At 42.6% G+C, this 26,432-nt stretch overlaps 1 protein-coding gene across 2 annotated transcripts in view; it reads left to right on the top strand.

Annotated features, from left to right (window-relative positions):
• The first annotated feature begins 477 nt into the window (after positions 1 to 477).
• Positions 478 to 26,432, top strand: part of CRADD (CARD and death domain containing adaptor protein) — a 170,868-nt gene continuing 144,913 nt past the window's right edge. Inside the window, exons 1-2 of one of the 2 annotated variants that reach the window (XR_015727137.1) lie at positions 478 to 903; positions 2,244 to 2,547. Coding sequence is in view for 1 of the 2 variants with exons in the window: in XM_045779996.2 (XP_045635952.2) it covers positions 2,250 to 2,547 (298 nt within the window). In the remaining variant the exon portion in view is untranslated. The remainder of the gene's footprint in view (positions 904 to 2,243; positions 2,548 to 26,432) is intronic. The other variant, XM_045779996.2, reaches the window with a different exon arrangement.

Genomic DNA, 26,432 nt, shown 5'->3' with positions numbered 1-26,432 from the left:
TTTGCAGGTGCTGTTTTGATGCTGCTGGCAGATAAAGCTGTAGAGACCTTGGTTTTTCCGCAGCAGTGTTTCAATGTCCAGTGCCTTGATCCGTCAGTGTTGAGAAGAGGTGGGGACCGTGGAGTGGTGTCTTCCCAAATCCGCCTTCGCGATTGTGGTCAGTTAGGCAGTCTAGGGAGTCATTCTCGGATGCCCAGGCCTCTTCCAGCCTTTCTAATGATTGTGAATGTCCCCAATTCCCCGTGACAAATCCTTTTCTTTCTGGAGTAGCTAGCTGATTGCTGCAGCTGTATCCCGGCTTACTGACTTGTAATCTCTTTGTGGACAGGAATTCTGTGATATATAATGATATAAATGACCCTGCCTTTTAGTGGAGGGAAACAGATGACAGATAATTAAGTAAAAGTTTTAATAAGATGGTGATACGTGCTACAGATAAAAACAAAGTTGGAAAAGGGAGGGGGAGTGCCGGAGATGAATGTTGCAATTTTAAATAGAGTGATCATGGAAGGCTTCGCTGATAAGGTAACTTTTGACACCTGACTATTTTTTATGTCAGTTGTGTACAAGACTGTGGTGGAGTTCCTGTGTTAAAGTACTTTTTTCCTTAGATAACCCCCTAAGTGATGCTACTATTTTCCATCTTCAAGCCGCTATATTGTTTACCCACAGCAAACATGGCGGAAAAGGCTTCAGTCCGACACTTGGCCCCCCATAAAGATGGCTACAGCACTTCCTGTGTTTGCCCTCAACAAAGATGGCGACAACACTTCCTGTTCAGGGCTTTCGCCTTCAACAAAGATGGTGCTTATGGTACAGGTTTCCTAACAGTCTGGATTCCGGTTGCGGTTTCTTTCTTTCTTTTCTTTTCTTTTTTTTTTTTTAATATACGTGTTTGCAGACGTAAGTAACAGGAAACCAGAAACCCCGTATCCATTTTTTCTCGAAGGCCCCGCACCGTGGCGTCTGCGGCCTGGGCCCTGCGTGGCTCCCCCGCGCCCCCCCTTACTTGTTCGCGGCGTTTCCGAGCCGGGCCGGGGTTGGGGTGGTGGTAGGGCTGCCGGGGTGCCGGGGGGAGGGGCTCTCCCCCTTCGGTCCGCTCCGAAGATCATTCCCAGCACCCACTTTGTAGTTTGTCAGATTTTGCCCGAAAACCCCTCATAGTTCTTCGTGTTCGTAACACAACAGGACTTCAGCTGGCGAGGCAGGGAGTAAAAAGTTCCGAATGGGAGTCGGCAGCCAAAAGTGCACACCGTCCCCCTCACCCGCCACCTCCCGGACGTCACCGAGGGCTGCTCGAAGGAGTGGCGTCGGGCCGCCGGCCGGTCGTACTTTCTGTGGGTGCCTGGAAGCCCCATCTGCCGCCTCCTCGCCACTCCCCATCGCTTCTTTACTCTCGTAGCGTCCACACAAGCGCCCTCAAACTCGGGCAGTGGTCTTGAAAACAGGCCTTGAATTCATGCGTGGCTACTGACCAGGACTGGTGTGTGGACATTTTTTTCTTGTAAAGAAAAAAAAAATCCCCACTAAATGTCTCATACATGTGTGGTTCCGGCAGTGTTGTGATAGAGATTCGGAATTCTTACAGGGAAGGGGTGGAGTCTGTGACCATATATAAGGTTTATTGTAGAGGCACACACAATAAATATTTTTCTTGGAGGTAATGGTGAATAGGGCTTTTCTCTTAGGGGAAAAGAACCTTTAGCCTATTGGTACCTACCGGTTTCTGGTGCCTATTCCCATTGTTACACAGGTTCAGCAAATGCCCATGGTCAGAAAGGCACCTGCATGCATATTGGCAGTTTTTCTGCTATTGGGGTATATCTGATGAAGGCTATATTAAAATAAAGCCCCTGTTTCTTTTTAAGTATGTTAAAATGAAATGCTGCTCTGTAATTCTCAGATCAAAGTTGCTTTTTAAGCAGGGTCCCTGGCCCAGTTTTGTTTTGTTTTTTTTTTTTTTTTTTTCCAAATCTCTTTATCAAGCAAGGAATCGAGCTAGGATTCATTGTGTGGAAAACAAAAATAGAAAAGATGATTCATATTCACGGTTGTTCAGTATGTTCGGAAACATTCAAAATTGCTTTGGTTTAACAGCCGTGTACTAAACACCACGGCCTGGCACTCTGCTAAGGTTCAAAGTTGTACCTGACCTTAAGGAGCTTGTGGCCGCATGCACGATGCTGTTTTAGGGGGTTTGGTCAGCTCCCTGTAATCTGAGCTACTATTTTGTCTCTTCCCAGGGAGAAATGGAGGCTAGAGACAAGCAAGTGCTTCGCTCCCTTCGCCTGGAGCTGGGTGCGGAGGTACTGGTGGAGGGACTGGTTCTTCAGTATCTTTACCAGGAAGGGGTCTTGACAGAAAACCATGTTCAAGAAATCAAAGCTCAAGCCACAGGCCTCCGGAAAACAATGCTACTGCTGGATATCCTGCCTTCCAGAGGTCCTAAAGCATTTGATGCATTCCTAGATTCTCTGCAGGAATTTTCCTGGGTTAGGGAGAAGCTGGAGAAGGCAAGGGAAGAAGCCATAACGGAGCTGCCTGCAGGTAGGCCTCAAAAAGATCACTGCAAACCAGCCGCAAACTTGTTGAAACTGTGTCCTTTGGATGAGAAGTTGGGGTTTTAGGCTGGGAGTGAGTAAGGAGTTTGGACTGAAGGCACATAGTATTGGACGTACAGGATGAGGAGGTGGAATTAGGAAATGCAGGGAAGGAAGAATGAGCCGTGATTGAGAGGGTGAGGAGGGAGGTCAGAGAATACATTTAGAAATGCTTCCAGGGAAACTTGGCAAGTCACTCGGGAGGCATGTTCTCATCTGAGAGCCAGATCATATCTCAGCCCTTGGCATTGGGAGCCATTTGGAAAGTGCAGATGGGAGAGCAGGCATTAGGCTTACTGATAACTGATTTGTGGGGTGCCAGAGCTGCTGGCTGGAAAAGGTCAGCTTCATGAAGGAGGAGACAGCCTCTAGGAAGGCACGCCTTGCACCTGTTCCCTGGGCTATCCTGCATGGCCAAAGGGGATTATTTAGAAAGCTGGTTAAGTAAGTTTTTAAAGGTTATTGATTTGAAGTTGGTCTTTTTAGTTTGGCTTTGTTCAGACACCCAGAACATTTAATGTTATAAGAATAGTAGTTTGGGGAGGGTCGCGTTTTGATTTTAAAGAAAGTTGGAAGCTATGGAGAAGAGAAGCAGTTCCGGTGTTAGGAGCCTGGCTTGTAGCAGGAAGAAGATGTGATGTGAAACACTTCTCCTCTTAACAACTCCATGACTTTTACTGTTTTACAAAGCTGGAGGAGCAGAGAGCTGAATTGGTTAAAAATTAAAATAAAAAAAAAATCTATAAATAAAATAAAATTAATTAAAAAAGAAATAAATAAACAAAAAACTGGAAGTTGACTTGCAAATTTTGAACAGTTAGGAAATCAACATTCTCTGGAGTTTTTGAAAGCTGTGATAGAACTCCTCCAAGACAGTGGTCCTCAGACTTTGTTGTTGCAGTTTTAAAAATATCAACATAACTGGTTAAAAAACAAATGCCAGTAGTAAAAGACCAATTTTATTATTTTTGTCCCATGGACCTCATATTTTGTTTTCGTTTTTGGGTTTCCTTTTCATGGACCTCATATATTTTTTTTTTTTTAAAGATTTTATTTATTTATTTGACAGAGATAGAGACAGCCAGTGAGAGAGGGAACACAAGCAGGGGGAGCGGGAGAGGAAGAAGCAGGCTCATAGTGGAGGAGCCTGACGTGGGGCTCGATCCCGTAGCGCCGGGATCACGCCCTGAGCCGAAAGCAGACGCCCAACCGCTGTGCCACCCAGGCGCCCCGACCTCATATTTTGAATGATTTTTCAGACCACACGTACTAACTAATCATGATGAATCCTTCTATTTTTATTAATGACCTATGTCTGAATATCTGCTCTGCATGAGGTAACCACTTAACTTAGGAAAGCTTGGTTAAATCCCAGTGGAAAAAGCAAACTCATTTTCATTTCCTAGCATGGCCGAATTACAGGTAAAAGTGTTTTAGGGTTTTTGAAATACTGAAAGTAGCCATCCTTTCAGGGCCCCAGGAATTCTCAAGTTTGAGTGTCCTTACAAAATTAAATACTTCAGGTGTGTGAACAGATCCAAACTAAAGTATCTAAGACATTTCTGCAACTTTACTGAAAGCAGAATAAATAACATAGAACTGGGGACACATTAAGAGAAGTATTAGGGTATCCAGTGTCTTTTCCTGGTATTTGACTTAGAGATTCCTCTTGGCACCAGATAGTTGGAAACAACAAAACAAGCAAACCGAAACCCCGTCACTACCAAAATATTTCATTTAATTTTACAATCGTTTTGGGTGATGTAACTAGTCCTGTTGTATGTTGTTTATAGAGGTGTGACCCCATTTTCATGGTTTCGGATTTATTCAGAGAACAAGAAAAAAAAATTATGATTTTTTTTTACCAAATGGTGAAAGTTACACAGAAGTTGAGGAAAAACTAGTTTGTTTTTAAAAGTAAACAGAATGAAACAGTGTAACGTGAGAAAAATTGAGTTTGCATGAAGAATATTAATATGTTAGTTCTGTGGGTGTGTTCAAATGGAAAGATACGTTGGCTACTATACAAATTTTAAGTACACTTGTTTTACTTTTCGTCAGAGTAACACAGCTATTTACAAATGTTTTGAAGAGAGAGTTTGATTTACATATGTTTTCTATATACCTTCTGCAATGATAATAACAAACTCACTTTTAAAATAACTTTTGTTAATTATTGAGTATTTTAAGTAAGATTATAAAATACAAGTAAGGTATGGAGAATAATGGTGCAGGGAACACCTGTCTCCCCATCACTCAGTTTAAAAAAAATATATATTACCATTGCCTTTGAGGACCCTGGGTGTTCCTCCCCAGGCCTACCTCAGCCCCAACCCCTACTTATTGGTAAATCCTGACTTTGACGTTTATCATTCCCTTCTTCACTTTGTAGTTTTTTCCCTCATAAAAATCACTTTTAAAATCCACTTATGGAAAATCTGCAATACCATAAGTTTTAGCAAGATAAAGATATAAATAAAAAATATTATAATGCGTATGGGAGAATAGGGGATGGAGGAAATGGTAGATTTAATTTTAATTAATTAATTGGGAAATGATAATTTTTAAAGGAGTTCTTAGTTAACAGCCTTCTCTTATTTGGGACCTTAAACTTTCAGTGTTTAAATTAATTAAGTTGATGGTGATATTTTAATTCTAAAATTCATTGGGACTTAGTTAATTGAAAACCTAAGTGTTTGTTTGTTTGTTTGTTTTGAAAATCCTGGAGAGAGTATCAGAGTTGAGATGCCTTCAATTTAATATTCCTATAAAAAGTGCAGATGGACGCAGAGGTCTTTTTCCCAGGACCCCGTGCTTCTCCAGTGTTGTAAGAGTAATTTTAATAAGCTTTTAAAAAATCCATTTAAATTTTTGTGAAAGCATTTTTGAAGTTCGAGGAACTAAACTGTAGGAAGATGTGGTGCTTATATATTATGTGTATGTATTAACCTCGTGTGATCTTTTACTCATTTTGATTGTCATTATTAATTAATTTGTATAGATTTGGTGGTCTCCTCTTGGGAGGTCTGAGAACCAATGGGCAGGAATGGCTTTCCCTTTGGCCAAAAGGCCGAAACTTCTCCAAGAATGAGCTGATTTAATTTTATTAAAAAGTGTTCTTGTTTTGGGCTTCTCAGAGAATCCTGGTTTCCTCTTTGCTTGTTTATTTTCTGTGTTTCACTTGTAAATTTTGAGTTGCCTCAACAGGCCCTATTTGGTGATAGATCCTAGTTAGTTGCTTTTTATTAGAGAAGAATCCAGGTGTATCTTAATCCTCTCTGGTCTCTTAAACCCTACTCCCAGCAAATCCTAAAACATAAAAAAACAGCTTAAACCTTTGATTCTTTCAGAGTCTACCTAGCTGATGGGTCTTCCTATTTATGTTGGGAAAAAAAGTCTAAGATGTTAATGCTTAATTGATTTTGTGTTTTTCTCACCCTGTGAGGACTCTTATATTTTAGAAGAGAAATTCTGGCAATAAAAATTACTTAAATCAGGTTGGCACTGTGGAAGGGATACTTCATGGTGTGTCCCTTGTTGGCCAAGGTCACGTAGTAGACAATAGATCAGCTGGCAGTCCTCTCTGGGCTCCTGTCTGGTCTTTTAGGAGATGAGAACAGTGCTGAGTCTGGGTGTAGGCAGCATGTGCCTGCCTGCCTGGCTTTTTACTGTTCATGAGCCATATCTGCTGACAGGGTCTCCCTGGTGCCTGAGCTAATCTAGATCTGGAAAAGAGGTTTATGGCAGCCCCAGTCTCACCAGCTGGTGGGACTTAGCCTAAGTCATGGTGGGAGTGACTCCTGGGCCCCAGGACTCCCTGTTCCACCGTGTTGGCCCTGTTTGTGGGACTGGGTCTCTGCTGTGGTTCTCACTTACCAGTTTTACGTTAGGCTTGGGAGGTTTTTTTCCTCCCCCCTTCTCTGTAGGCTAGATTCTGGCTTTACGTCCTCTTAGCCACTGGCAAGGATGAAGGACAGATGTCTTGGAACACAGCTCAGTGCCTCATATGTTAACATCAGATGCCTCAATTCTTTTTTTTTTTTTTTTAAAGATTTTATTTATTTATTTGACAGAGATAGAGACAGCCAGCGAGAGAGGAAACACAAGCAGGGGGAGTGGGAGAGGAAGAAACAGGCTCATAGCGGAGGAGCCTGATGTGGAGCTCGATCCCGTAACGCCGGGATCACGCCCTGAGCCGAAGGCAGACGCTTTAACCGCTCTGCCACCCAGGCGCCCCCAGATGCCTCAACTCTTGAGCCTCCTATGGCTGTTTGCGTCAACTTTGCTTGTGCTTGAGCCGGTCCTCACCACGGACCCTGTGCCCTGACACTGGCTGCCCTCACTGGCGCAGGATGCAGGGCTGGTCTGGTTCCCCACTATCCAAGGGCTCCAGGGCTCAGCCTGTTCCTTTTGGAATTGGCCTTGTGTGACCATGCAGAGGCCCATCAGCTACTATCTCAAGATGTACTCTGGCTCTCAGATGTATACTTGGCTCCATCTGCAATTACTGAGCAATAATGGCAAAAATCTGAGGCATTGTAATAGGTTTACTGGAGAGATTTCTAGCCTGGGATTCTCCGGTCATACCATGAATTGGCCCTACTCTGCATATAATAGGTTCGATGTTGCTCTCAGTTTATGTAGTTTGTGGTCTCTGCAGGCACTTCCACTGCAGCTGGGTAGAGCTCACTCTGTGGCATCCTGTGTACTCAAGGGGGAGTGGTGGGTCAGCGTCCATGGCGAGACCTGTCCCTGTGTGAGGGCAGAGTCTGCAGGGAGCCCCAGTGTGATCATCCTACGCCGCCTGAGGACCAACCAGATACCGGGCATGAGGTAATGAAGACATGCAAAGGACCTCCGGGTCAGCTGAGGGGATTCATCGATTCACCGAAGAGATACCGAGTATTGACATCAGGTGCTAGGATGTTGTGGGAAACAAAGCCCCTGCTCTTCTGGAGTTTACCAGATGCTATAGTCTGATGGGGAAAGACAGTAAGCGAATGAGTGAATGCTAGTGCTACGAAGAAAAACTGTGTCTGGTGGTGAGGAAGGGCTCCGCGCATGGTGCAGGGTGGTCAGAGAAGGCCTCTCTGCCACGGGGACGTGGGGCAGACGCCTGAATCCTACAGCAGAGTGGATACCTGGAGGAGGAATGTTTCAGACAGAGGGGACCACAGATGCATGGGAGCTCCGGGGGGAGCCTTCGGTGACAGTGTGGCTAGAGCCCAGGCCCGTCTGGGATAAGAACCTTCCTCACAGAGAGCTGAGTCACACTGAGAGTCAGCAAAGGCCCAGTCTCGACCACTTGTTGTTGTGCTTCCCAAAATGTGAGATGTGTGCACAGCCGTGATCTTGGGTGGTTCTTTTAAAATGATTTTAGATGAAATGCAGATATGGGAGTGAATCACATGGTGAGAGAGTCATTTTCTTTTTCTTTCTGTTTCAGTGGTGATGACATGCAGGTGAAAGCCTCCCTTTGCTGTAGCATCTCTCTTGACACTTGCCAGTTTTTCTTTTTAACAAAGAGAAAAAAGTTCCTTATGCTTAAAGCCTTCTGTGAGCAACAGTATTTAGCTGGAATTGAGCTGTGTTGCCTTCTTTCTGTTGCATTAGTCTAATGGTTTCCTTCCATTTATGGCAAGTAAAACTTTTCTATTTATGAAGTTACTTTTAAAAATACATTGCTTTTATTTAAGTAAAAATGAGTCACATAAAGAAAAATTCTTTGAAAATAATGATATGAAGATGTGGCAAAAATTGTAAAGATGGTTTTCATGCATTTTCTCATTTAAAAAGAAGGGAGTTTGGGGCAGAAGCCATCCCTGGTTGCATAGTTGGGGAAGGAAGGCTCCAGCTCTAGTTCAGATAGAAAAAGTGCCAAATTCAAAGTCTTTATTGTTTGGTCCTTCAGATTATGCATAGTGGCTGGGAATTGGTTAAATTTATTAATAGGATTGCCAGAATGACTTAATTTTACATTTTCTAAATTATAAACATGTTCAGAGTCAGCAAGATGGAGACATATTCTGGTATCCCAGAATTTTAGGCCACGAGAGACTCACAGATCATCTAATTTTTCTCTGAAAAAGCTGAGGCCCATGGAGATTAAGTCAACTTGCCCATGATTACATAGCTAGTTAATGTAATTTATTGCTGAACTAGAATCCAGGCCTTCCAACTCTTGATTTAGGATTTTTTCTGCTATGCAATCTTGACTCCCACTGGGTTTGAAATGGAATTATATTATGCTGTGGTGTTAATAATTGAAAGAAGCTTTTAAAAAATTGTACTAATGCTTTTTTTGTTTAAGAGGAAAATTTTCAAGGGCTTTTAGAGGTATACTGGGATGAGATTTTGCTAAAATATTTTATTTGTTTTAATGCTAATTTTAATCATTTAAAAGGAAATTTTGATAGTTTACTACTGCATTTTATCAGAAGATTCCCCCCCTGCTTCTGCAAGGCTGACATAAAGGAAGAGCGGAAGACTTTTATCAAGTATTTATGGGACTGATGAAATAATGCATCTGTTGGCAGCTAATTGTAGCTCTTTCTAGGAATAGCAAACCATGTGACAGGCCTCTCCCCAGCAGGGATACCTCCATTTCACTTTTAAAAAATGGATTTAGTGTTCTTTTCTCTTAGAAATTCTCACTGTGACTTTTTTCTCCCTCCCGTGGGTGTATGGGCCACTTGGCTCCATCAATCACCCTATTGACTCTTGTGGTTGATTTCGCTTAGTGTTTCTCAACCCTGGCTTTAAAAAAACCTGCTGATCCCTAGACTTCAACACAGGCCAATTCATGCCAAAATATGTGGAGGTGTGATCTGGGCAGTGGTATTAAGACACACACACACGTACAATCACACATACACACGCATGTGCACACGTGCAAGCACAGGGACATGCACGAACACCTCATGAAGTTATTTTAAAGTGCAGCCGCAGTTGAGAAACTTGAAATCTGACCAGCTGATTAGGCGCATGGCTCCTTTGTCACTTGTTGCTCCCCAAGTATGAGCTTCCCAAAGTTGTGTACTTGCTTGAAGAGTTGTTCTTGTTTTCTGGTGAGGTGAAGTGGAAAGGTGGTAGGAATGGAGATACAGAAGGATATGTAGTTTTGTTTTGATTCTGTAATCACAAGTGTTTTTAATTCTTTGAATTTCTTGAATGTTATTGCTCAAGAATGTTCGAGAACCCCAGACCCCACACAGATATGATTCTGCTACCAATACTAAAATCCATTAGAGCTCTGTGGGGCTATATGGGCTCGATGTACACAGAACAACATTGATTGGAGCGTTTTGAATTAGCAGATAAATTTGGATTTGGGGGAATTATTTTCATTGCCTATTCACATTGTTAGGTAATTACAAGCCATCGGGAATACTTTGTGCTCTGTAGATCAAGTTGTCCAAATGGAGACAGAACTTGCCAGTAGAGAATGAGTTGGATGCTGCCCTCGGATACAAAGTGAGCTGAAGATGGCTTGAGGATGGGTGAGAGGAGAAGAGAGACAAAGTTGGGAAGACTGGGAATGGCTTAGCCAATAAAATAACTATAATAGTATTTATTGGTGGCTTCACTTTGTGCCAGGTACTGGTCCAGGTCTTCATTTTTTAATTCACTTAATCCTGGCACTAACTCGGTGAGACAGGTGGTCTTATTACTGTTACTACACAGATGGGAAAATGGAGGCACAGAGATGTTCAGTCACTTGTTCAGAGTCATTCAACCCAGTAGAGTCAAATTTGGAATTCAGGTCCTTCAAAGCCCACTAATTCATAGCCTATGAAAACACATTTTCAAGATGTGCTTTTCTCTCCCTCCTACTCTGACAACCCATGGTTGCTCCGGAACCCATCATTTACCAGCCCCCAGTCGTCTTCCCTCCGCTACTCCAGTCACTCCCAGACATGCAGCCCAAGAGGCTTCTCTGTCTCTTTCCTGCCTGTTGTCAGAAGACTAAGTTCTGGTTGGTATCTCTCTCTCCCCCATCTCTTTTTTTTTAATTCTCTTTTTGGGGGGCAAGGTTGAATGTGAGGCCATGTGGGGGGTCAAGGAACAGAGCCTTTGGGCTGCTCCTATTCCAACTTGCGACCTTGAGCGTAGAAAAAGCCTAAGTCTTCTTGGCTGTGATTAGAAGATAGCGCATTGGCTCTCCTCGTACTGGAATCAGGTTCCACTTTTGCAGCTCTTAAATCTTGCTATTGAAAGCTGAAAGCCATCAGTTCGAATAACCAGCTCTTCTGGTGGCACAACCGTAAGAGTTTAACCGTACGCTTAGCAAGGTAGCTTTCTCTTTTTATGGGTGTAGTTCAAACTTGTAGGCTGTTGTTGTAGCTAGCTGCAGGAATGTTTGCCTTTGCTTAATTTTAATAGGCAGCTGTGTTTATACTTGTTCTTCAGTTTGAACAGCAAGGAGTATATGTATATGATTCTTTGGAGGGCTTTTTCCCCAGAGAAAAAAAAGGGTATATTGTACTTTTCCAAACAGTAAATTTTAATTGAGAAGGAAATGTGACCTCTAAAAGAAGTTTAGTCCTAGGCTTTATTTTTGTTAATGTTATAAAAGAAATCTTAACTCCTTGTAAGAAGTGCCAAGTTGACAATTCCTGGAAATGTTCATGTTCTATTTATGCTCAGCACCACAGCAGAGAGGGTGGTGACGCTGTTACCAAAATAATACTGCTGAGATGTAATAAGTGGCAAAGGAGAGCTTTGTGGTTTCATAACCTAAATATAAGACTTTTAAAGCATCTCTCAGTTCCACCATTTGTGTACGAGGTGTATGGGTGCTGAGTGGTAATGACCAAGTTGTTATGGAGATTTGCAGAGCCAGCAGAGCACATCTGCTGGGACCTGCCCTGTTGTTAGAACTGTAGAAGGTTAGAGGCGGAAGGGACCTCAGAGACTCCCAGTGTACAGGTGAGGAAACTCAAAGATGTAAGTAAGTCTAACAGCGGGTATGTGGGCTCTTTGGTTCAAGCAGTAGACTTCTTGTCAACATAAGCAAAAATAGGAATTTCTCTAACGTATACTGGGTTGTTCACAACCTCGAAGGAATTGCTAAAATGTCAGGGCTCAGTAAGGGAGGAATGAGGCAACTCTGGGGCCCTTTGGCCATTGATGACCATCTCTAGCTGAGTTCCTCCACTGTGCCTTCTCTCAAGATTCAGTATCTGACTGGCTTAGGTTAAGTCATGAGCCCTTCCTTTAGGACACCAGAGTCCCTGGAGTGGGGAAGGGACAGATCTAAAAGGCAGAGGTGAAAGCTGATTAAAAGATGGCCGCTATACTATATCACACCCATTCTTTTTATATTGAACAGGTTCCACACTTGTGGGCCTGGGAAAAAATGATAGCCCTTTAAAGAAGGAGAATGTTCCACATCTTAGTACAGCAAGGCCCAGGTCAAAGGCCAGAGGTGGTAGGAAAATTAGAGGAGAGCAATTTTTAGAGCAAGATAGGTCTTCTGAAACCTTTCCAAAATCACAAGATATTGGGGGGAAAAACAGATAAAGAATGAAGTCAGGAGGTGGGTAGAAAGAGAATTTGGATTGGGTTCTGGCCTCAGGGCTTTACATACTTAAACTCACTTTATCCTCATAGACCTTTGAGGTTGTACTATTACTATCATTTGCATTTTACAAATGAAGGTATTAGACGAATTGCCCAAGGTCAAATAACTTGGTTATCGCAGAGCTGAGATTTGAACACTGGCAGTCTGGTCCTCCAGTCCATACTATTAATTGCGACGCTCTTCCGTGTCCCTAATATCAGTTCTTGGGTCTGTTCAGTGTCACGTGTCTCAGAGCACCTGACCTGGGCTTGCTACAGCTTCTTTATTTGCTGACCCTTTCTTCCCTTGGGTCTCACATGTAGCCAACATTTTCATTGTGTTTTTAAAAATAGTTTACCAAGTTAGAGGTTAAAAAAACACCAGAGAAGATAAAAAATATTTTCTAAGAGATGTGATTAGACAAAATAAAGTTTCTGAATGAGATTGACATGGCAGTTTTTGTTTGTGAGTCTTTATCTCTTCCCTTTCAATTTCTTTTTATTATGAATCAGCCCTTTGTTGGTGCTGTGGGCAATTGTCCTTTTTTGGGCCCCTTGTATTTGAGCCCTTTTATTTCTTCGTGTGCCAGGCAGGATCCATTCAGAAGACAAAAACCACACAGTAATGTGAACAAGGAAAGTTTAATATAAAGAATTATTAACTAGTAAAAGGTTCATTGTGCTTAACTAATGAAGGGGTAAAGAGGTCTACTTTTTCTAGGGCTGAAGGAGAGTACAGGATGAAAGCACTAAGAGCTTGCAAGAGGCTCCTCCCCACCCCCAAGACTGAGTTTCAGTCCTCCTTGGAGATGAAGTGACTGCTGGTGGCCAGTGAACTTGCCAGAGGGTACAGGCTGGAGCTGGTCTGTAATAACAGCCCACTGGGTTGAGAATCTTGGTAGAGCATGTGGGTGGACCAGAGTTGATCCTTAGCAGTCTGCTGAGTGGTAGGAAATTCCCTGGAGAGTAAGCACCTTTGGGTTTCCCAATTGCCACTGGCAGTACACTTTAGAGGGGATAAAGCATCCCAAACACAGTGAAAAGCCCCTTCCTCTGCTATGGCCTTTCGGTGTCCTTCCAGTGCCCTCTTTTGATGAAAACGAACACTGCACCATCTGGCAAAGGAGAAATGTTCACAGGGTCCAGCCCCAGTGTCACAAAGCAGGGCAAAGAGGGTGAATGTAGAGCTCAGCAGTAATACGTCGCTAATTGGTACACCTCATCTGTAAAAGGATGATAGTATATAATTCCCAAAGTAGTTCTGAGAACCCGATTTATTCATTCATTTAGCCAGCGTTTATTGATCGTCTGCCATTGCTGGCTGTTCTGCCAAAGCTGTGGGATTATGGTGGTCATTGTCTATTGTTGTTTGTTTGTTTGTTTGTTTATCTGTCTGTCTCTGAAAATAGACTGTGATCATCTCTAAGGCAGAGACTGTTTTTACGTCTGTACCTGTAGCACCTAGCTAGCATAGTGCTAGATATCCACTAGTCCTCACGTGCTTATAGAGTGAGTGAACGCAGGGCTATGAAGATGAACGTAAAGATGGAATTGTACCCTCAAGGAGTTTAAATTATAATTGGGGAAAAGCAGAGGCAAACAAAATATACTATGGTATTCTAGTTATCTGTTGTTGTGTAACAAGCTACTCCAAAACTTAGTGGCTTAAAATAACAGTTGTTTATTTTTACATGAATGTACAATTTGGGCAGGGCTCAGAAGGAGGCAGCTTATTTCTGCTGTAGCTAGTGACGGTAGGGGTGGCTTAACTGGGGCTGGAGGAGCCACGTCCCAGACGTGTCATTCATATTTCTGGTAAATTGGTACTGCTTGTTGGTTCCTCTCCACATAGGCCTTTCTGCAGGTGGCTGGGGTTTCCTTACAGCATGGTGGCTGAGTTTCAAGACGCAGGAAGTAGAAGCTGCTAGTTTCTTAAGGCCTGGGCCCAGACACTGGCATAGTGTTAACTCGCTGTATTCTTTGGTTAAGCTGTCCCAGAGCCCAGATTCATACAGATGACATAGAGACCTTACATTATCTTGGGAAGTATGTCAAATCATCTTGGGGCCTTATGGCACTGATCAGATATAGTGATTTAAAGTACATATATTTGTTATCATAAATGGAAACTTAGCTGTCATACATGAAAGTGATTTGTGAATTAATAACAATTGTTCTTACTAGTTTAACAAAACATATGTTTTAAAAAGTGAAAACAGCTCTTTTTCCTCCCAAATATAAAAGCAGCACATATTTGTTGTTAAGAAAGGCTCTGGAAAGATACCAAGAAAATGGAAGTCACCCGTAATCTTATTGCCCAGAGATAACCACAGTTTATAACGAATGAGGAGTGAAATGCCGTATTTGGGTTTTTACCCTAGGACATTGTTTTAGAAGCTCTGTCTTTTCTGAACTCCGGTCTTTTCCAGAAAGTTATTATTTACTTGATACCAACTCTTAAATCTGGACTTTCTAATGTGATACCAAATAAAGAATAAAATTCAGAAGATTGTATGTGTGTGTGTGTGTGTGTGTGTGTGTAAAGAACACACACACACAGACACAGACACAGACACACACATAGTTTCCTTTGAGAGTAAAACTTTCTGAATCAACTTGAAGTAGTCTTTTCAAATCATTAAGGCTAGCCCCTAGTTGTTTCGTTTCAGTTAGCAGGGTGGGGGTGGGGTGGATTGGACTTAAATGACCTTCTCCAATTACTCTTAAAGAACTATGAGGAATATTTTTCACTCTGTTGTTTGAAGTATTTTTCTGTTTATCTTTCTATTAGTATCCTATTTCAAAGTGTTTCACTGGGATATTATATAACCTGATTTTTTCCTAAGTCTCCTGTTTGTATGCTTTTAAATATTATGTTTCTAAATCTTTCCTCTTCTTTGTTATTCCCAAGCTGTTCCACTATAGGTGATTAAGCCTTTGCCTGTGGCATTTTAAGATCTATTTATATCCCTCAAATTGACTAGATTTGTAAATATGTGAGTCTTCTGGATAGTAGATTAGATTTTTTTCCCCCTTGCACTTGGAAAGACACTCCTAATGACTTTTTTCACTAAATCATGGAGTGTATTTCAAAGAAACTGTTAAAACCTTCGGTGGAATAATCATATCTCATCCCTCTCCTTATTACCAGAGTAAACACCATAAACCGTTGTAGGAGGGGCTGTGTAAGTCAGGGGAAAGAGCAGGTAGGAGGAATTCTAAAACTTTGCCTCCTGCATTATTTCAGCAAGCATTTACTGAATTTCTGTTTGATGGGAGTTAGGTACGGCAATTAATAAAATATAATCCTGGCCCTCAAGTTGCTCCAAATAAATGAGATGATACATGTAAAGTGCTTAGAATAGAACCTGGCATCTATTAAACATTCAGGGAATGTTAGTTGTTGTCATTATTATCATTAGAGGTAACTGAAGAGTTGTGACAAAGAGGTATGTACAAGGGACAGGGCAGCTCCACCCAACCTGTGGTAAGATGGGATTGGGGAAGGCTTTAGAGAGTATGTGTATCGTACCTTGTGTTTGAGTGTTGAAGGGTAAGTAGGAGTTCGCTAGAAAGGCAGACGGGAAGGGCATCCTAAGCAGAGGTAACAAAGTGCCAGGGCATGGAGGCGATGGCTGTAGGTTGTATGCAGCTAGCACCTGGGGGTGGGGTGGCGTGGCAGCAGCCAAGGCTGGGGGTTCAGGCCCAGGACTGCTCAGCAGAGGCCTTGAGTGCAGTATAAAGGTCCAATCTGTGATGGAGCACAACTGAGGACATTTGAGAAAGGGATGGTCATGAACAGACTTGCTTTTAGAAAGCCTCCTCCGGTGGCATATGGATGGGAAGCGGGCCGAAATAGGGGCAGGGAGCCCAGTTTGGAAGCTGTTGAAACAATCTAGATGAAAAATTGTGAGGACAAGGCACTCGCATTGAGGATAGAGAAGAGGGGAATGGGTTTAGAGAGATTTAGGAGGATGGATTATTAGATGTCTCCTGCCTGGGGGGTGTATGGTCCCAATGGGGCAAAAAGTGGTTGTGGGACATGGTGTAAAAAAACGTCAGATATTAAGATTCAAAAGGACCACAGGATATAAACAGATAAGCAGTTATCCATGCTATGGAAATTTCAGGGGAGGGATACAATTAGAGAAAACCTGTCTGAAAAGTTGTGAGGAGATAATGATGACACGAAGGTTGAGAAACACGGGCTTAAAAAGACTCATCGCTTGATTGAGCTGTGGCCAAGGGAGAAGAAGGATTCTAGCATGATATCTAGATTTCTGGTTTGGACAGCTATTCATAGGCACCAAGAACGGATACCCAGTGTGTATGGTTGTGTACACGTTAGGCTCCTTGAGTATAAGCTAATAGTGATTCACATTCATTGAGCACTTACGGTGAGCCAGCCCCTTTAAGTGCTTTACCTTTGTCAACAGTGTGAGGTACAGGCTGTCCTTACTCTCACTTGCCGTAGGAGGAAGCTGAGGCCCAGCCCAGAGCCCCAAGCGCTTCATTGCGTGGAAGTGCCGGGTTGGCATGTGGAGGTGTTGGGTCCCGGCTCAGGATGCAGTCCTTTATCTGCCGTGTGATGTTCAGGCAGATTATTTTGGTTATTTTCCTCTTTTTTTTTTTTTTAATGATTTTATTTATTTATTAGATAGAGATAGAGACAGCCAGCGAGAGAGGGAACACAAGCAGGGGGAGTGGGAGAGGAAGAAGCAGGCTCATAGCGGAGGAGCCTGACGTGGGGCTCGATCCCAGAACACCGGGATCACGCCCTGAGCCGAAGGCAGATGCTTAACCACTGTGCCACTCAGGCGCCCCGGTTATTTTCCTCTAAATTTTAATTTCTTCATGTTGTAAAATAGCTGCTCTGCTCTAAGAGTAGTTGTTGAGGTTAACCGAGAGGATATACGGATGAATCTCTCAAACATGAAGTGCTGTGTGAATGTAGGTGGTATCTTTCATGTAGTCAGTAAATGCCATTTTTTCCGGTTAAGTGTCTGGCTCTTGGTTTTGGCTCAGGTCATGATCTCAGGGTTGTGAGATGGAGCCCCTGGACAGGCTCTGTGCTTAGCAGGGTATCTGCTTCTCTCCCTTTCCCTCCCCCCCCCACCCCCGCCCCCGCTCATGCTTTTTCTCTCTAAAACGAATAATAAAAATAAATAAATGCCATTTTTCTCCGTTGCCTCATTTCTGTCCTTCCCACTCTGTGTTCAGGCTGCTCCCAGTTAAGACTGGAAGAGCAAAATGAGAGCCCCCCACCATTATCGCTGCCACTGCCTCTGTGTCGTCTGACTCTCCCCCTCCTACCGATCTCAGAAGATGACTCAGGCAGCTTTTATTTCCTTGGGTTTTCATGAATGTCCTCCCATTTGAACACAGTGATCCACTTCTCAAGCTGTGGTCATTTGCTGCTCCTCACAGCTGTTTTCACAGAGGCCATCAGTGACCTTTGGTTAAGTCCAGTGGCATTTTTCGGTTGCCACTTGCTGTCTTGGCAGCATGTGATGTGGGGGGCTACTCCCTTTCATTCTTGATGTTGCCCCCTTCCCTGTTTTTTCTCCTGCCCCTCCATCTTCTCTTTCTCAGCTTCTTAACTCTGCTTGCCTCTTCAATGCTTGTCTTCTCTGGAGTTCTGTTAAATTCTTCTTTTCTCCCTGGCACTGTTCTCCGAGGGCAGAGCCTGTCTGCGCCCTGGCTGGATGACCACCTCAGTGCGAGCTGCTTCTAAATCGCTCTCTCCAGCCCAGATGGACAGCGGCCCTTCAGTCCTCTACCTTAGCTCAGCATGGCCAGAAGAAAGCCTCACATCGCTCACAACAAACATCCTCTTCTTCAATGATATTTATTTTCTCCAGCTCAAAAATATAGTCCTATTCAAATAATCAGAAGAAGGTGGTGTTTTTTTGTTTGTTTGTTTGATTGTTTGATTGATTTGGTCTTTTGAAAGCACTTAGCCCAGACATCACATCACATCTTTCTTGAAGCTTTGTGCACCCCTTTCATGGCTGGCTGAGAAACCCCTCTTCTGTGTTTCCAAACCACCAGGGGAATATTTGTCTTATGGTACAGCCATACTGTGTTAGAATTTTGTCCTCAAGTAGACTGTGAGTTCATTGAAGGCAAGAACTTAGCTTTTCATCCCTGTAGACCCAGAACCAAGCACATTGCCAGACATCTGGATCTGGGGCCAATACATGTTGGTTGAGTGGATGAATCTGTGGTGGCCTTATTTGCTCCCTCCCTTTCCTCTTAATGTCCACACGTCATAACTGTTTATATTAGCCTGCTCGGGTTGTCATAATAAAATATCCAGACCAGGTGGCTTAAACAACCAAAATTATTTTCTCATAGTCCCAGAGGCTGGAAGTCCGACACCAAGATGTCGGCAGGTTTGGTTTCTTCTGAGGCCCCACTGGCTTGCAGATGGTGGCCCTCGTGCTGCCTCTTCACATGGTCCTGTACTCTGTGTGCGAGCATCCCTGGTGTGTGTCCTAATAGCCTCCTTTTATAAGGGTACCAGTCATATTGGATTAGGGCCAGCCTAATAATGGCCTCATTTTAACTTAATTACTTCTTTAAAGACTCCAAATACAGTTGCATACCTAGGTATTGGGGATTAGGGCTTCAACATAGGACTTTTGGGGAGGCACAGTTCAGCCCATAACACTATTATCGCTTTTTAAAAAAATTTATTTCTCAGCTTTCCTGGATAGTCAGCAGATAATAACTCTCTGGTTCTTGATCCTCCTTAACACTGATTCTTTGGCATTTCTTAGAGGTTGCTATTTAATATTTGCTGGGTGCCAGCCTTTACCCATTCATCTCACCAAACTTAAAACAGAGTGCAATTTTTAACCTGTCTGGTTATCAGACCATTTTATCAGTATTATTATTAACTGTTGTAATAATGACCTCTCATGTGGGAGGGTGTTCTTTACCTCCTTGCTGGTGCAAATTCCACTCATGGAGGTACAGGTTCGGTATAGGAGTGGATACAGCAGTCAGAACCCTTGAGGCTCGTCTCTGCCCAGGGCCAAATCATTTTGAAGATGAGAGAAATTCTAAGACTGAAGATTTAAGGCTTTCACGATTGGCCCCTTTGAACTGATATTCCTAGGAACACTGCATAAAAGAAAAGCAAAATGAAAATCACCCTCTCCAACAGGCACATACCCCAACAGACTTGTAACAACAGAATTGCTCTTGCCCACCAAGAGAATAGTTTTGTACACACAGTAGCCTTGGTACTTAAATTCTGGGCTCCTGCATTAATCAGCATTTTTATGATGTTCAACTTTCTTACAGTTTTAATCTACAGCCCCTCCCCTGGGCCACTGGCTAGCTGACTTCCCTTTCGCCCCTTCATTTCCCTCAGATGCCCTAGAAACTTGGCCTCCTGCTTCTTTTTATTTTCACCCCTCCCCCACACCACTCAGGCTTTCACTTTTGCTTGGGTTTCTCTTTCGTCAGGCTGCAGTTTCCTTATTTCTCATGGTGTCCCTTCTTCCTGCTCTGTTCACCTTCTCTTCCCTTCCTCTTTCCTTCCCCAACAATCGTCTCCTTTTAGAGGCAAGCTGAAGTTTCCAAGCTAATTTTGGCCTTTCTCTGCCACCTTGCCTTTGGTATAAAGCAGGGGGTTGGCAAACTATGGCCAAGTCCCTGTGATCTATATCGGGTCCACTACCTGTTTTTGTGTGGCCTGTGAGCTAAGAATTTACCTGTTTAAAGGGTTGGAACAAAAACAAGGCCAAAGAAGAGTATTTCATAACATGTGAAAATTATATGAGATTCAAATTTTTATGTCGAGAAATAAAGTTATTGGAACACAGCCAAGCTTATTTGTTTATGTGTTCTCTGTGTCTGCTTTCACGCTATACCGGCAGAGTTCAGTAGTTGCAATAGAGACTTTATGGCTCACAAAGTCCAAAAACTATTTCCTCTCTGGGCCTGTACAGAGAAGGTCTGCCCCACGCTTCGTATAAAGAGTTAGAAAGGCCGGAAAATAGCTTTGCATGGCAGGAATCAGTTTTGTTTACCTTTCTTTTCTTGGTGCTTACCAGAGTGCTGGATTAAAGCTAATGCTTAGTTCTAAAATTGTTTTGAGAGTCAAAAGTGGAGAGGCCTTTCTTCAGGGCAAACTTTTCCTGTGAAAGTATGTTATTATCTCTGCCATTTCTTTTGAATTAAATTTTGCCAGAAGACATTTGTCATACCAGGGCCATTGAACCTTTTCTTTCATTTCTAAAATTGTACTAAAGGGAAAAAAGAATTAGGTAAACCAAACAGATAAAACTCCTTTGTACTCTGCACACTCACACGAGGATTTAATTTCAGCTTATCCCATATACTTACTCATGGTTTAGTCTCAAAATGTTTAAGTATTGGGGTGATGAGATAATGTTAGCATTTGAGTACTAACCACAAAAAGAGTTAAGCAAGGTTTGCCATCATGAGCATTTGGCTTTTGTTCTCATCCATTAGGTATTTTGTGTACTTTGTACAACCCCCTATCTTGTCTTTGTTTTCACCTCCTTTGAAGGAAATCATTTACCATTGAAACTCAACCTCCTGACAGGTAATGCCAAGTAAGGGTAAGAAATTTCTTCCCATTCCCCTAGATAGCCATTGTACTACTTCTGTCAATTATTCAGAAATGTGGCTGTATGAGGTTTCTCAATCCCCTAAGGCGTTTCTTAACAACACATTTTGAGTGTTCACAGAGTGCTGTAGGCTGTAAAAGGCATCAAAGTGATTACATCAGAAATAGAAGGTAGAGCCCTTGTCCTTCAAGGAGTTTGTAGTCTTTATGGCAAGAGATGGGTGACATGCAAGTGAATTTCTAATATTTAACAGTGGCCTGCAGAGAAATACCAGTGAATGGAGTTTCACCAGAGCACGAAGCATGAAGGAGTCATCTCGGTGGGGAAGAGCGGTAAAGCAGGGGATGCTTGTAGGGTGACTCTGAGTCCTAAAAAGGGTAGTCTTCTAGGGAAGTCTTCTAGGGAAGGGTAGTCTTCTAGGGAAGAAGCCAGTCCATACAGAGTAGATACTGAGTACTTCTTCCCAGATATCTTCCCAAGATGCTTTGCTGGAACATTAAACCCTAATGGTGCAAATGGAATGACTTTTTCCCCAATAAATCCAGCTCCTCCTCCTGCCTTTAGTAATGTTGTCAGTGTCACTTTGTTTTCTGAATTATGTACCTGCCCTTTTCACAAAGCAGGTCCTTGAATGAGTGGGTTCTGTGAGGGGAAGGACAGCAAATAGATTGTTTGGCTCAAATGAAGAATTGATGTGTTTAGAAAAGGAGAGAGAGACAGGTAAGAGAGAGATGAGCTGATGGACGATCTTTATGTCTACGCAGTGGTTTGGGTTGAGAGGGTAAGGAAGCGAGCTTTGAATGTGAGGAAACTGGTCTAGGGAGAGAGAACATCACTCCATCTGCCGTCCTCTGGGGCTGACTTCAGCTGCCCCATACCTTCCAGATTTCCCCGGATTTTAGCTGAGATACAGACTTCCATTCTGCTTCTCATTTTGACTTAAGAAAGTTGGCTTCAGGTTGGTGCTGTCAGGCCTGATAGTGATAGGCTTTGGGGAGAAACTGCGAATCCCGTGTCCCAGGTGGTATCTGACTGTGACTCTGCATGGCATGAAGCTCAAGCCTGCAGTTGCCTTTGTGAGAGGGAACTAGCTCAACCTGGTCTTCGATGCTGTTCAGGGTCTTCTTGCCTCCAGGCTCCTGAGAGCCTTGTTCACACAGTGCCACCACCCCTAATCTGTATCTTCCTTCCTCCTGTCCTTCCTCTACTCCCTAACAAAACAGATAAGCAAACAGAAACCCTGTAACTCTTGGCAGGCAAATGCAATGCACCTTATAGGTGCTGTGGTGCGCCTGTGGATGGGGACACAGCTCTCGGTCGTTTGGCATTGTTGATAGTTCTTGGGAGAGCAGTGACCCTGGATAAATGAGATAGACCCACCCTCCCCAAGGGGACTGTTTTTCCGCACTCTGGGCCGTTCGAATTTGGTAAGCTCCATTCTGATTCATTTGACAAATGGTTTAAATCATTTATGTTTTTCAATTCACTTGGGAAATGAAAACAGACATAAACTAGACATTTTAATTGTTTTTAGAACAATGTTTCACACCTACTATAGACTCGCAGAACCAGCCAAATGCAGCTTTTGGCTCTAAGGTTGCTGACTGCATGCCGACTGTGTTCTTGAGGGTAGAAGTAAACAAAACCACAGATGCTTACCGCCTTCAAAAGGGGCAAAAAGGCAGATTCTCTAGAAAGTAAACAAAAACACAGATAAAAACAAAAACAGGTGCTGTAAAGAAAACGGGCCAATCAGATGTGGTGTTTTGTTTTGTTTTCTTTATTAAGGTCCTTTTAATTTAAAGAAGATTTGAATAAAAATTATGGTATACTTGAAAGAATGAGAAATCAGTTGATCTAGGCTCAGATATTGGCTGTTTCCCACTGGTGCGGTGTCCTGGGACAAGATTTTTATTTTTTTAAGTAACTTTTTACTTTGAAATCATGTAAGACAAGAAGTTGCAGAGGTAGTACAGAGAGTTCTCAGGTACCTTTCACTCAGCTTGCCTCCCCGCAACGAAAATATCTTGCACATCGTCAACCAGGACACTCACATTGATACTATTAACTTAAACATGACCTTACTGGGATAGTTTTAACATGTTTTTAATGGGTGTGTGTGTTCTATGAAATTCTATCGCATGTAGGTTCATATATGCTTTTGTTTTTTTATGTACACTTGAAATTATTTGGAGTTGTGTGAATAATTAGTAATAGCAAAATAGAAAAACTGGAGATTGCTTAATCTGGAAATCTCAGTTTAATACTCTTAATTAAAAGACTTCTGGATTAGGAAGTAGAAGGTCAGGTTCTAATTCCAACTGTCCCAACTGGAGAAGAAATGAGGGAGCTAAGGCAGAAATATTGATTTCCCATGGTTCCAGCTAAAGACCTAGGAATCATCCTTGCTTTCATCTTTTGCTGTTCCAACCCTCGTCCCCAATGTCTGTCCCATTAGCTAACCTAAAATATTCCTCAAATCTGACTACTTATCTCCTTCCCTTGCCAGGGTTATTGCAGTAGCCTCCTCACGCACTCCCTCTGCAACCCATTGCCCACACAGCGGCCAGAACCCTCTTTTAAAAACACAAAGCAGATTATGTTATTCCTCTTTGTAAACCCTCCTCCAGTGGCTTCCCATTGCGCTGAAATGGAGTCAGGACTCCTGATCGGAGCCCGGGAGGCCCTTGTGATTGAGAGCTCCTGCTGCTCCAGTCACATGACTATTGGACTATTTGCCCTCCTCACTGGGTGTGGCCTCCTGGTGGCCCGGTTAGTTCCTGTTGAGGCCTTTGTTCCAGCTGTCCCCTGGTCTGGTGTGCCCTCCTCCTAGTTGTGCTGTAATAGTTAGCTCCTTCTGGTAACCTAGGTGTCTCTTCAGCAAGGCCCACCCGGTCAGGCCAAATTAGACCGCTCCCACATCACTTTCTGTCATATCCCCATCATACCTGTTTCCTCTCCTCCGTAGTTTTAACACTGTCTGCGCGGACTGGATTTGTTTTTACTCGACCAGTGAGTTACCCACCCTTAGACTGTAAGCTCAGTGAGGAGTAGTAACTGGCTGCCTCAGCCTGTACCCCGGCGCCGAGGACAGCGCCCGCCCGCAGGAGGCATGTAAGTATTTTTTTGAGGAGCTGCATCAATGGCATCAATGGCCACATTGATGCAGGTAATCACAGAGGTTCTGGAAACTGAAAAAATTACTTGATTGAATGAAATAATTTGATGTTTAAAATCGTTAATTTTTTTTCGTATTTGGGACTCTGAGGAAAACATGGTTAAATTCCTCTATACTGTAGATCCCCTTTTATGTACCCGTGTGTTAATAATAACTGGACTTTTTCGGAGTGAGGGCCGTTTGAGGTGGGAAAGATCAGCCTGTCTGCCTGAACGTGTCAGGCCACGGTAGTGATTTGAAGAGGTAAAGTTGAAATATATTCATTTCCCCGTCAGTGGTGCGTTGGCATTGGAGAAGACCATTGAACAGGTTTTAACTTTCTTGGTAATACAGAGGTGCAAGAAACTTGGTATCATGTGGCTTGACATTTAGCCAAACTTGCTTTCATTATTAACCTAAACACATTCCTTTTCTTTTGCATTTCACGTGTAAGTAATGGCTCCCGAGGCTGGAAGACAGGGAGCTGCTGATGTTCTCACTGAAATGAAAAGAGCGTGATTTATGTCCTCTGCTACATTTCTTAAATTCCTGTTTAACTTTCATTTTATTGATAGAGCCACATAACCAAAATGTCACTGCATTTACTTTTGATGGTGTTACCAGCTACGTGTGCCTTTGAAGCAGTTTCAGAAATGTAACGCAGTGTAGGAATGTGGACGTGTGTGTTTTTAGATGTGTGTTATGCTGATTCAGTGCTTTACTCCTGTTGAAGGGATGGTTTCTGTGTGAAGGAAATCGTTACTCTTTGATTAACTATTTTTATCAGAGGTTAATACATTTTCTCTAAATTCTGGAGTTCTCTTTTGAAAAATGCATGCACCCATATAGCTTCTAGTGATGTAAATGTTGACCTTTGGTTCCTTTTGTGATGGTTTTATTGTTACTGATAATGAATTATTTTTCAAGCGAATATGTGCTTATAAATCTGGAAGGTAATATTTTCTGTTAAAAGCATTTTGCCATGTTCACGTTGTTATGCCTCTAGCTTGTAGGGTGTTTTCTTGAGAACCTATTTTCTTTTGTTGATTTTTAAAAATGGCATGCCAGTGGTCAGTGTGAATTCATATTATGAAAAATGTGCGTGGCGGAATATGATTAGACCTACCACAAGGTAGTAGTTTATGTGAAAAATTGATGCTGTAAAGCATTTGCTACCAAAATTTGTTCTCTTTGTGTCACACCCCTTCCCCCCCCCCCCCCCCCCCCCCGCCCCGGCCCTGGGGCCACTTAATGATTCTGTATTTTTTTGAAGAGCCAAACATGACTTGAAGAAGATAGTGAGGAGAAGGAGGAGTAGGAGGCGATAAAATGAGCAGGCTATTTCCCCAGAAGCCTCTCACTTGCAAGGTCTGAAATGACTATTGTTGGGGAAAAGTGATATTCATACTGATGGGGGTAAAAATGCCTGCCCATTTCAAGGAGCTTTTGTTTTCATAGTAGAACTTCTTTGTACAAACAAAAGGATGTTCTAAAGGAAAAGGACCGTTTGCAGTTGAGTGTTTTCCATTCTGGTAGCGTCTGAGAATAATTTTCAGAAATTCCTAGTATTGCATGTAATCATTGCCCAGCAGTTGGATCTTACTATTTTTATGATAGAAGTGTGCGTGTAATTTCTGTTTTAAGTCCCACCCACGCTTTTAAGTAGTGTAATGCAGTTCACTCTTAAACAACATGGGGTTTAGTGATGCTGGCCCTGCGCATAGTCAGAAACCCGAAAATAACTTTTGACTCCCCCAGAATTTACCTACTGTTAGCCTACTGTTGACTGGAAGCATTACCAATCACATAAATAGTTAACACATATTTTGTATGTTTTATGTACTATATATTGTATACCATATTCTTATAATAAGGTAAGTTAGAGAAAAGAAACTGTTATTGAGAAAATCATAAGGAACTATAAGGCAAGGAACACCAAAGATTGCCAGCAACACCCGAAGCTAAAAGAAAGAAATGGAATAGATTCTTCCCTAGAGCCTTCAGAGGGCATGGCACTGTTAACACCTTGATTTTGGACTTCTAGCCTCCAGAACTGTGACAGAGTAAGTTTCTGTTACATTAAGCAATCCAGTTACTAATAATTTGTTACAGTAGCCCTAGGAAACTAATACAGGGTGGGTAGAGCAGGGATTGGCTAGAAAGAAACATTAGGGAACTCTGAGGGGGGTGAATGAGATGTTCTATATTTTGATAGGGGTTTAGGTTAAATGAATGTATGCATTAGCTACAACTCATCTAATAGTATACTTGAGATTTGTGCATGTTACTTTATATAAGGTTTACCTTGAGAACAAAAAGTGCCATAAATAAACATTGAATTCTAGTTATTGATATGCATGCTGAAGCATTTAGGGACGAAGTGTACTGATGTCTGCAACTTACTTTAATTGGTGGGTGGAAGGATGGACAGATATGTGAGAAAGCAAACATAACAAACGTTTAACCACTGTAGAATCTAGGTGGTGGGCGTTTGGTGTTTGCTCTACA

This window comes from Ursus americanus, chromosome 17 (assembly GCF_024610735.1).
Source record: "Ursus americanus isolate L20-20 chromosome 17, mUrsAme1.1.p, whole genome shotgun sequence".
NCBI lineage: Eukaryota > Metazoa > Chordata > Mammalia > Carnivora > Ursidae > Ursus > Ursus americanus.
The sequence above is the reverse complement of the archived record's forward strand: the minus strand, read 5'-3'. Positions and strand labels throughout refer to the sequence as shown.